General features: G+C 40.4%; 1 protein-coding gene across 1 annotated transcript in view; it reads right to left on the reverse strand.

The window, feature by feature from the left end:
• LOC137870059 (ADP-ribosylhydrolase ARH1-like) overlaps positions 1-423 on the reverse strand; it is a 10,593-nt gene extending 10,170 nt beyond the window's left edge. The window contains 2 exon segments of the mRNA XM_068707050.1: positions 126-234; positions 340-423. Of these exon segments, the coding sequence (XP_068563151.1) occupies positions 126-234; positions 340-423 (193 nt within the window).
• Between the last annotated feature and the right edge of the window lie 11,955 nt (positions 424-12,378).

A 12,378-nucleotide genomic window follows, 5' to 3' on the forward strand; every position in this document is an offset into this window, starting at 1 on the left:
AGTGAGGGCTCAACAGAACACTGATTATCAAATCAATCCAATAAATTGCTTGTTTGAAATGAAAATAGCAAAAGAGGGACAGAAACTGGATAGAGCAAATGGTTTCAATGTCCTTCGAACCTCACCAGTGGCCAGTCCTTCAGTCGTTGCCAGATGCAGAACTGTGTTGTCGCTCCCCGGCCAGTCAGGGAGCTCGGCCTTGATGTTCTTCAGACCACCAAGCTCTTTGAGCTCCTGCAAGGAGAGAAAGGGCAAGGGCAGACATTTTAGGGTAAAAACACCTTCAGTAGTGCTTTAGTTTTACCTCAGCCCCTCCTTTCATATTGGTCCTGCACTGACCTGATGAATAGCTGGTCCCGACTCATTGTACTCCCAGAGCTGGTTCCTGTATCCCAGAGCATCACCAACACCACTTAGCAACATGGCCCAGTTGAGAGCAACAAGATTTACAGAAAAACACCAGTAACATCATCAGTGTTATCTTTTTCTATTGATCATAATGCAATTAAAAAAACACTGTGCTAAGGGAATACTTCAAAATAATGATGATAATATTACAAATAAATGATATATAAATGCACATGCATACAGACAACCTTTTCTGACCTGTCATATGTAACCATCAATTCAAACATCGACATGTCAACGAGCCATCTTAGACATTACGTTACTCTCTGGCTTGATTTGAGAATACTTTCAGTAAAATGTTGCACTCGCTGCAGGAAGTCTCCATGCTGTGGTCAGTGGAAGTCTCACCGGTCCATTGCAGCGCGTCTTTCCCCGAAATCAAGCGTCACCAGGCGGCCACACACAGAACTTAACACCGGGGCTGCAAACTGAAGCCCTGGCTCCCGCACTGCTCACTTTCTACTCGTTTGTTGCAAGAATGAGCTCAGTCCCTGAGAAGCTCGGAAAGGCCCGTAGCAAACACCAGCCTTCATTCACTGAAGTTATTGCACGCAACTTTCAAAACCCGAGCCGGCAGGTTAGGCTCCCTGGAAACGTGGAGGCTAAAAGAAGATGCAGCTGCAGCGCAATTGTCGAAGGCTGCTTTCCAGTTGGCAAGATGGAGACGCAACTAAACTAATGGCAAATCTTCTCTGTAACATATTGACTCATTCCTAGGCACTCACCTTTTACAAAGCTGCAGCACACAGATCTCAATTTGGATTAATCTGTGTGATATTGGTGCATAAATGAGACCATTCCCCTGATAAACAATAACTTTAATCCACCAACATTTTTGTTAATGAAAAACTGAAATATTAAACCCTAAATTAACTGACGTTACCTTAAACAATTTACCTACAGTCATGCTTGTTTCAAATTCGTCATTTCTGCATATTGACAAAAACAATAATATAATGCCAAGTAGGTATAATGTTTACCATGTTCACCATGTTAGATTAGTATGCGAACATTTGCTAATTAACACTAAACACAAAGTACAGCCGAGTCTGTGTATTTTTAGTTTATCAGATATTTAGTCTTAAAGTGACAGGCAACAATTTCCTAAAAAAAGCCAGTGTTTAGACTGATACTCCTCTCAATCATCACTTGTGACTCATATAAGTGTGTGTTGGTGTCTGTATCTGCAGAGACCCTGCCATCTGCCTGTATTTTCTCTTCTCTTCTTTTCATTTTGCTGTGACCGAGACGTTTCTGAGCGTCAGCAGAGAGCATTTGGACCCCACGTGGTTGCGTAGCCCCAATCAATAAGCAGGGTGTGCATGAGCCTGTGCGCCTGTGTCATTTCCAGGTCAAACATAACCGCTTTGTCATGGCGTACAGAGAGCCCTTGGTGACCTATGTGCCACTCTTTTGCGTCCTATACAAGGCGGTGGACAACAGGTTGTTAAATCACTATGTTTTTTTGTGCTTCTGTTTCGCCTTTCACTCTCTGTGAGAGGCTACTGGCCATTCATTCAAAATCCGGCACCTTCCCACAGGTTAGTGAGGAGGTGTGGATGTGTTTATTTGTGCTTTAGAATATGACGTTGAGCTGGAGAGGAGGGGCTAACTTTGAGTGCTGTATTCACAAACTGTAACTGTAAGATATTATACCTTTAAACCAAATATCTGGCATCCTTTTTGACAAACTTTATTAAATAAATAAATGTATTCCATTCCTCTCTGTCTGACCAGATGTTGAACTCTGTGCAATCCAAAGAGAGATAATCACATCCTGAGTCCCTCCTCTGCTCTCCCCGCTGTCACTGGCACCTCTACATCCAATTGAGGTTAATTCACTTTTTAATCCAAATACTTCAAAATAAAAGTTCAAAACAAAACTTTCTTCCAACAGAAGATGTTCACTTATCAAAAAGTCATATTGTTGTCAGCTTGAAAGAATAAACCTGAACCCTGTTAAAGGAGTAATTCTACATAATGTGTATTCGGCTTCTATTCTCTATCTTGTCAAGGGGAAGATGAGATAATTGACACAATGCCTGTACTGTGAATATGTAGCTAGAGCCAGGAGATGGTTAGCTTACTTTAGCATATCAAGTGGAAACAAGGGCTAAATAGCTAGCCTGGCACAGTCCTAAGGCTAAACAAACTTCTCAAAAGACCACTAATTACCACTTTGTACCTTGTTTGTTTAATCCATACAAAAAACAAAGTGTACAAATTACAACTTTTGGTTTTAGGTGCAGTAATATTTCTTGGCAGGGCACAGTGACTTCCTGTGAGTATTGTTTAAGCGTAACAGAGTTCATGATTCCACTTGCCATCACTGGCCATTATTTGCTAATATTACTGTGAATTTAAGTTATTAATAATCCTTATCATTTTCATTTGATTTCTTCCTCTATTTCTGTCAATATCATTTACAACTTATCATTAGCTTCCCACGGAGACAGGTGTGTTGTGTGTCACATGAGCGCCCTCTGCTGGTGCTCCTGCAGACTTGAGTGGATCGCCCCGCTTTCCGTGACCGGTCTGCAGCGCGCTGTCTCCGTGGTAGGTTGATCTGTGACGAGCTCCGTCGTGATGTCTGTATAAGTTCCTTTTTGTTCGTAGAATTGTTTCGATTATAATTTCTAGAGCTTTTTCCTTTGGTTAGCATTAGTAACGTGCTAACAACAGGCTAGCTAAAGCATTTGTTTCTTTGCTTTGGCAGTTCCCGGAGTTTGTGACCGCGAGGTGGGCTGTGAGACTCCCTGATGTGCTTCTGTTTGTTACCAGATGTGCTGCTATCGATATGCTGTCCAGTGAATAAATGGCTGGTTGGAGCCAAAAAGACATCGTGTGCCTGAATTAAAACACAACGCAAATGAGAGAGTGTACACACACACACACACACACACACACACACACACACACACACACACACACACACACACACACACACACACACACACACACACACACACACACACACACACACACACACACACACACACACACACGTTCTACTGTCTAAGGTCTATTTGACTTTCTGGACGTTGACCACTGCTTGAACTGGCAGTTGGACGTAAAATTAATTACTTGTGTTTCTTAGTTTCCAGAACTGTGCAGAGGAGAATGCCAAATGACCCTGACAAGTGGTTATGCCTAAATGTTCGAATCATATTTTTTTTTTTTTTTTTTTAAATATGTAATATCTTCACTCTTCCTCATGAAGCGTGAGCGGCGCCTGCCCCATTTCTAGGCGGGGAAGTCGTTCGCACCTAACACGGTGGTCACTCCGTCGGCTGTCCCACCTGCAAGGATATACGTTCCTTTTTGAGGTGCTGGAACAAAACCTTCGGCCTTTTATCTCACCCCGTAGCTAAATCGTTAGGATTTTGGATTAATTGTCTTCTTGAAATTCTTTTACGGCTAAAGCCCTAGGGGCTCTCAATGGGATGCAACCCTAGCACCCTGTATGTAATAGTTATGTACTTCGTCTGTACTTTACTATTGCCTATTGTGAACATTCTCACCATTTTATGACTAACACTGCCAAGTCTTCACTCAGGGTACTTACCTTAAGCTCCTCTGCATGCTTCAGTCCTCACTTCTGATCACACCATCAACAGACAGGGGAAGAGGGTTAAATTGTTTTAAAGGACCAGAATACGTTGTTTGGTTTCAGTCTCTTACAAAATGTAAGGCCGGATTTTTATTTAGGTTTTTCTCACAACAATCTCATACAACAATTTCAAGTCAATGAAACAGTTTCTGTGATACCAGCAATAAGTCTAACACTCCTTCTATACGGAGTTTTCCTCTTTATCAGTTCTCACTGATTTTGCTATGAGGAATAATCCAGTCACTTTCTAAGGGGGTAAGACCCCTAAGTCCAGTTGGGGGAAAAAGCCCAACCTCACAGATTCTCTGCTCCTTTTTATGCTGCTAAAAAGCTCCACCTCCTTCAGGCTCATGAGTAACTCACACACAAGTCCTCCCCTCTTTTAGAGCTAACACAGAATGTAACTGGTTTGATCCTGTTCACAAGAGGAAGCATACGTTTTAGAGTGACTATTCTAATAAAGACACATATACAGTTTATATGGTTCATCACATCTATCAAAAAGTAAAGCAAGTTATAGGTTTAATCATTTCTATCAAAAAGTAAAAAGGTTTATAGGTTCAATGGTTATACGTTGATTCAAAAGGTTACAGGTTATGACAGTTATACTTTTATACTTTCATACGTTTCTATGATCTCTCAACATCCTCCTCTGAAAGTATCACAGTATTAGAGCTTACAGAGTCACATTTTTCAATAGTCTCTTTTATTAGGTCCGGCCTTTGGGTTGAACCAGTAACATGGTTTCCAGATGTCGTCCTTCTCCGCTGAACACAAACTTTTCTCACCAACTAGAGAACGTTTTCCCAAATCGTGAGCCTCAGAGAAAGTTTTCCCCGTCTCGAGTGGCATCCTGTGGCTGGTAGGAGTCTGGGCAACAGTCCTGCGGAAGCTGGTCCTGTGTCTCCGTCCTGCTGATGCTGTCCTGGCGTGATGGGTGTTGTCTCAGCTGGAGTTGGTCTCTCTGAGGCCTGCTCCATGGGTTCAGTCTCTGCTTCAGGTTCTGGGGGTTTAACTGCCTCTTCAGAATAGGAGTTTTTCTGGGGATCTAAATTAGACTCTTTTGCTGCTATTTCTAAGTCCTTCACCATTTTAACAATTTCTGCTTCATTCTGGAATACTGGGAAGTCAGATGTATTTAAATCAAGCACTTTTCTGAGCTCTTCTTCCCAATTATCAGGGAATTATACTGCTATTTTTTTTTTTTTTTTTTTTTTTTTTTTTTTTATAAAGGCTCTGGTCTTGATTCAATACCTTTTGTTTTGGTTTTAGTGCGGACCTCTTCTGATCTAGTGCTGATGAGGTGCACGTCGCCTGTGATAACAGGTTTACACTGTTTCATGCCTCCTTTCTTTTTCTTGGCCTTTTGTCCTCCTCTGGAGGATTGAGTCTTATTTGACTGGCCTTCTGTATAGATACACATAAGTAAAATAGTTATTATAGGTTATCCCAATGAGTGAGTTATATCACAAGCTGTTAACAAACGTATTAACAGAAACCTAGTTTATATATTTATTTATTTTGTATTAATCATCTTTGGGTTGGTTTTATTTTTGTGATATTTCCAAAGTATATCATTATTTGTATCAGCAGAAATGCTCCTATGAGCTTTACAGGGCTTTGTGAGGATGTATTGGAATCCCCTTTTTTCTTCCCCTTGTATCTGACCTCAAAGACAGCTGTGGGCTGTAAGGTCACAGGTTCATAATGAGATAGTTTATGGTCTGTTCTTCAGTTACCAACCATTATAGAAATACAAACACTATGCACACACATCACTCTGTATATATATCATAGTGGTGGGATAAGTAGATCTTTTTGGATAAGTATTTGTTTTATGTTTTCCACAATAGTTGATACTATTAACAGAGAGGGTGCTTTCCTGCTTGAAGGATGGTTTCTCAGTACAGCGAACATAAATATATCACCGCACTTGAGATACTGAATCTTCACAGGTATAGTAGATGCTTAAACAGACATAATATTTGATCTACAACGTTTAAGGCATGGTTCCTTATTTTGTCATAAAAGATCATATTACTCTTAGACATAAAGGATTCTTCCTACCATTGTCACAAGGCTCTGAAGATGAGTAAAAGGTGAGTATAGTTTCTAACAGTGACGTAAGGGAGGGATATGCTTCTTTTTCTGCACATGTTCCATTCTCCTATAAGTCCTAATATTTCATTACTCCAGTATTTCTCCATTTTTTGTTCAAACGGAGTGCCTAATTTGTTTAGATTCTGTTTTATACAACTAGTCAGGTTTTTTAATATTTGCATGTTTGTCTTTGTGTCTCAGTTATTGGGGATCGGCGCTCTCTTTTAGGGGACCTTATTTGCTTTAAAGGTTTGGAGAGGTCGGGTATATTGTGTTGAAGCAAGTCTAAGTTTTCATGGACATCGCTAGGGAGACATGAGAAAGTTGTAAAAGACTGATTTGTGGTCTTTTGTGGCCTTGGCTTAATCCCTTCTTGTCCTGTTTACCAGTCTGACCTCTGACCCTCCCAAGTTGTTAGCTGTCTCTTGTTGATACAAGAGCAGTTACTGAAGGTTGTCCTGTACTGTTTCTCTGTTGAGGCTAATCCTGTCACTGTTTGTCCTTCTGCATGGATATCAGAGCAGGTAAGAGTTTGTTCCTCATGGTCAGAGTCTGTGCATTTTAGCATTAGAGCTAACTTTCCTTTGTCATAGCCGAAGGTATGAGTCACACATGACCCATTATGTTCTCTGGAGTTACTGCGGCCCCATCTCTGTAGCAAGGTTGCCCATTGCCAACTAGAAGAGGTCAATTGAGGGGGATTCTGCAGGACTTTACACTGAGGCTGAAAGCCGATCCAGCTGGGAATGGTGCAGTTAGGTTTGGTTAAATTTAAATCATAAGTATCTAGCGGCTGCAGAAACATTACTAGGAAGTTTCTTAACCATAACGTTCTGTTAGTGTGGCAAGCAGCTGATGTGTTTGTGGTTTGTAGGTCAACATTCACTTTTTCCCACGTTATAATCTGTGCTTGTTTATACATGGTAATTTTGGAGGCATATTTCCACACAGTCCTTTGACCCAAAGAGGCCCAAGTGACAGAGGTTATGACCAATATACTTAATAGCACCATTAGTTTTATTAAAATCCTAAGTAATTTGCATTTCCATTTAGATATTTTCTTATTCACTGTGAATTCTGGCTGGTCTGGTTCTTTTGGAGTGGTTTGTGGATTCTCAGGATCATTTATAGGTTTTATGACCCCCATCCTCCTCTGATCCTTAGGAGACACAAGAGCACTCTTTTGTGAGAATTTTATTCTTGTCCTGGTTGCAGCTGGAGTATTAGAAGGCTAGCAGCACAACAAGCGCCGGCCTCTGTCAGCGTCATGTTTATAATAACTTGTAATATCTTTTTTTTTTTCCACCCCGCCATTTTAGTTCTAAATTTCTCTCATATTGTCGAGAAGTCACTGGGCATGAAAGATCAGTGGCCCAATCATGTGACGTTGCAGGGCATGCATAGTATTGGAACGGCTTATCTACATTCCTCCAAGTCTGCCAGGCGTCAGCAATAAAATCACCTCGTCGTCTCTTTTTGTAGGGTTTTATTATCCCTTTATCTGGTTTCACAGAGGTCAGAATGATTCTGCCCTTGTCATCCTTTTTCGTGCACTGATGGCGTATCATTTCAGTCAGTTCCGTCATGTTAAGGTTTGAAGTTGTCCTAGTTAAGACATCTGTTTTGAGACAGGTATAGATCTGTCTGTCACATGTGGTGAGTCCCATGTATCCTCCCTTGCAGCAATTGCCTGGTGGGTAGGTATGGTCCTTTCGGACTAAATTAGCCATAATCCTATTGTAGCAAAATCACACATGGTGACTCTGCAATGCCCAGGGCCCTCTGTAGCCCCATAAGTGGCAGTTTTCTTAGGCAGTCTATTTCTTTCTGATCACATCCACTTTTATCAGTATGTGTCTGTATGCGGGGTTTGTTTTTTTCTTTTTTCTCCTTCTCCACTCTACCTCTGTTAGGTGGTCAAGGGCTATAAATCTTCTTTTGTTCTTTGTCCGCTTCAGACTGCGAGTGTCCTTTGGGTGAATCCCCCCTCCTTTTTTCTTCTCTAATCTACCCTTTTGAGCATGCAAAGGGGCTGCATGTTGACGGTGCAGAGGTTTGTGAAAAGATACATATTCTGTCCTCTTTTTATACCGTCCTGGGTTAGAGTACATTTTTGTGGGGTTTCTTTTTCTCTTTCTTCATATTGGTCTGGTATTCATTCAGTCCAGGTGAGGCAGTGATTGGGGTTTTCAGGGTCTAACACCCTCCTCATCTTAGTTCCCCCCCTGTCCTCCGTGTGACAAGACATTTGGCAGTGCGTCTGGTGAGAGGGTGGTAAATTGAATAATCTAATCCCTCAGCCATTATTTCTTCCGAACTTGATACGGATTTGGACCGATTTGTTTTCGATTAACAATATTATCTTTCTGGATAATCACTTCGTCTGTGCCTTTGCAAGTTGTTTGTGTTGGCTGTCCTGGTTTCTTTATCCTCTGTCTACCCTTACTTTCCCTTGTCTCAAAAGAGGGGGTTATGGTTAGATTTGTCAAGGATATAAGCAACTAGTTTAGGCATAGATAAATTCTATTTTAATTTCAGGTTTATATGGTATTGAGTAAATTATTTCACATCCTACTTGTTCTAATAGGCCGGTGACTATATTATTTTGAAATGTGTCTTTACAGTTCTTGCGGGGGCAGCACGAGAAGGATACACTTTTGTATCTCCACCACCATTATCTGTGATAACTAGGAAATACTTGTTACCCAGGGATGATTTTGATTTAAGGTCCCGCTACGTCAGCCGTAGTGTTCTCCAGTTTTATGATTTTTAACGTGTCTCATATCACACTTCATGCGTGGCATGCCGCTTTTTAAGCGCAATCTTCGCATTGTTTTCATAATATTAAAGTTCTCTTTTCATTTACGAAAGGTTAACTTACAGTTTCTGAGGAATTTTCTCATTCTCTCTAAACCTATGTGACCCAGTGATTGGTGGAGGTTCAACAAAACTCTGTGTTTCATGTGGAGGTATTACAATCCTTTCATTATGCTCCCATTCTTTTGGGAAAATGCAGATTGATTTATACAACGCGCTTTGCACAGCTGCTGTCTTATTTGTATCAACAAAGTGTGGATAATCGATTTGATTTTGCGTCATACTGTCTACCTCTTCGTTGAAGCGCGCATCATCTGTGTTTTCATTTGTGTGACTCTTTACATGTCTCATCTATTTAAGTTTTGGGTCTGTGGGTAGGGGATCGTCGGTTCAAGTACCGGTAGCATGGGGTATTCTGATTGCACAGGTTGTCCGTGTCCATGAGAGTCATTAAACAGATCATCTCTGGTTTGATTTATGCCGGCGTACTGTTGGTGCGGCGGTGCATAGGGATTAAGCGGAGCATTCGGTATCACCGGCTCTGGAGCTCTAGGCGGAGGTCTTTTCATAGCGGTCACTAAAGCTTCATATTTGTCGCTTCCTTTAGTGACTATCACTGTTTTTTGGTTTACGTATTTATTCAATACGCGTCTCAGGGCTTCTATGGCTTCCCCTGAATCATAGCCGTATTCCTCATCACCGAAAAGAGTCATTCCTAGCGTTGCTGTGGGTTCTTGTCTGAGCGCTGCTCTGATGCCATTTTCCATCATATCTGTGAGGTAATCCACATCAGATAGTGGTCCTGTATAATGAGCTTTATTTGAATAACACACACTGAGTGTGTATATATGTATACAAAAAAATTAATATATATATATATTTTATTTATTTTTTTTTAATTTTTTGTTGTTTTTCATCTCCTCGTAAGAATAAATGATTTGCACTTAATTCAGCCAGTCTAAATGGTGGCCTGGGGTGTTTTGGTTTGGGCTTCTTACATTGACTAATGCCTGTTTTATTTGAGCTAGATTAAAGGGAGTAGTGTCAGGTCCCTCTGACTCGCTATCAGTAAACCATTCTCTTTATGACTCCGGCTCACCTCAGAAGGCTGCGGCTTTCATTTTGGGATTGTTTTGTTTTGTCTCCACTTTGAAATCTCTGGGTTGTTCTTTTTAGTCCCTGCTAATGTTTAACCCTCGCGGCAACGGTTCCTCAGACAACGGGAGCTCTTCCGTTTCCTTCTCCTTGTTTTATGTTGAACTCTACGGATCCGTAGAATGATTGCCTACAGTATAGAACAGTTAGCGCGTTATAGTTTCACTTACTCCTACCTTGATCCTAAAGTTAGTCAGGTTTCACCCTGTGTCTAACACTCTTACTTGATGGACCGGTTAAGTAAAGCTTCTACTCCTTACCGTTTTAACGAGACTTTTATAGGTCGTGATTACTTTTTAAATGGGTCCTTGGTGTTTAACTCGAGGTTCGTGATGTGTACTCGAGCCCCACGTTGGGCGCCATGAAGCGTGAGCAGCGCCTGCCCCGTTTCTAGGCGGGGAAGTCGTTCGCACCTAACACGGTGGTCACTCCGTCGGCTGTCCCACATTCAAGGATATATGTTCCTTTTTGAGGTGTCGGAACAAAACCTTCGGCCTTTTATCTCACCCCGTAGCTAAATCGTTAGGATTTCGGATTAATTGTCTTCTTGAAATTCTTTTACGGCTAAAGCCCTAGGCCAGGGGTCACTAATAGGCGGACCGCGGTCCGGATCCGGACCCAGACGCCGTTGTATCCGGACCCAGGACCTAAAACCGATAGATAATTGAGAATTATTACATTTTGACGGAGCGCTTGTATTTTAACCGGCGCAGCTTTTTCAGCCTTTACGGCACTTGTTCAGCGGCATAAATCACATCACGTGATGCAGCTCAGCCAATCAAATATGGGTATTCTGACGCGTTTCCTGACTCGAGTGAGATGTAGACACACAGGGGAGACGAGGAATGAGAACGAAGGGCAGGAGAATAATTACGTGAGTCAGAGAAGTTGTTTCACATGACGTTCTCCAAAGAGAGAGAAGTGGTCAGAGAGACCAGAGTCTTTAACCAACAATGAACAGACTCTTATCGGTGAATTCTTCCCACGGACAGTTTAACACCAGTGTGTCTCATATGTTCAGAGACCGTGAGATTATTAAAAGTAGTAATGTGAAGCGTCACTACGAGACAAAGCACAACTCTTTAGAGCAAACGTACCCACTCACATCTGAAATGAAGACACAGAAAGTAAACCTAAGAGCCCAATATGATCAGAATCCTAACACGTGAATTCACTGACCAACAATGATGTTAACAGAGAGAATAGAGCTGAAACAAGAGCTTTAATAACCACACATAAAGTCCATGCTCACACATTTCTCTTGTTAGAAGATGAGAAAAATATCATATTGTGGCTTTTTTGATTGACATCACTTCACGCCTGAATGAACTGAATTTAAAGCTGCAGAGCAATTCAGTGAAATTTATTTTTCTAAAATGAATTACTTCATTTTAACCTGAGGTGAAATGATTTTGTAACTATGCACATTTCCTCTAAAATCTAATCTGAAATTAGACAAATTGTCTCATGAATGTGATTTGAAGTTAACTCTGCATGAGATTTTGAAGAGCTTTAATTTTGAAATGCTCCATCAGATTGTCCTTGTTCTCTGAGTGACACCTTGAGATGGTCTGCTATTAAGATGCACATTTTTCAAACATATATTTTTTGAAATATATATATATATATATATATATATATATATATATATATATATATATATATATATATATATATATATATATATATATATATATATATATATATATATATATATATATATATATATATATATATATATATATATATATATATATATATATATATATAGCACTAAATAGCGCTATATATATATATATATATATATATATATATAGCACTAAATAGCGCAAGTTAGATATTATTGAAAATCTCTTCGGACCTTTGCCCGAAGAGATTTTCTCAATCTGGACCTTTTGGAATGTTAATTGAATACCCCTGCTCTAATTGGTCCTAATCTGGCATTGTCAATGTAGAGGCGGCACAAATTAAGTGTAAAGGAAACGTCTTAGTTTGTGGTAACTCGTTGGACCACTGTATTGCAATATAATTCAGATGGATGGAGTGGAAACAAAGCACAGGATAATGAATTGAGTGACCAATACAATCCAATGTTTATTAAAAAGAGTAATGTCAGTAATATACCATAGCTACAAACACAATATTGGTCCCTATGACACACACACACACACACACACACACACACACACACACACACTTTAACTCTTTGTTATTAGGCTTCTATATATTGATAATTTTAGTTTTTGTCTTTTATATGTATATTTGGTCACAGTTAGGAATTGGAGCTC

Source organism: Cebidichthys violaceus, unplaced genomic scaffold, assembly GCF_023349555.1.
Source record: "Cebidichthys violaceus isolate CVI_PGR_0920_01 unplaced genomic scaffold, fCebVio1.0.p SCAF_128, whole genome shotgun sequence".
Lineage (NCBI taxonomy): Eukaryota > Metazoa > Chordata > Actinopteri > Perciformes > Stichaeidae > Cebidichthys > Cebidichthys violaceus.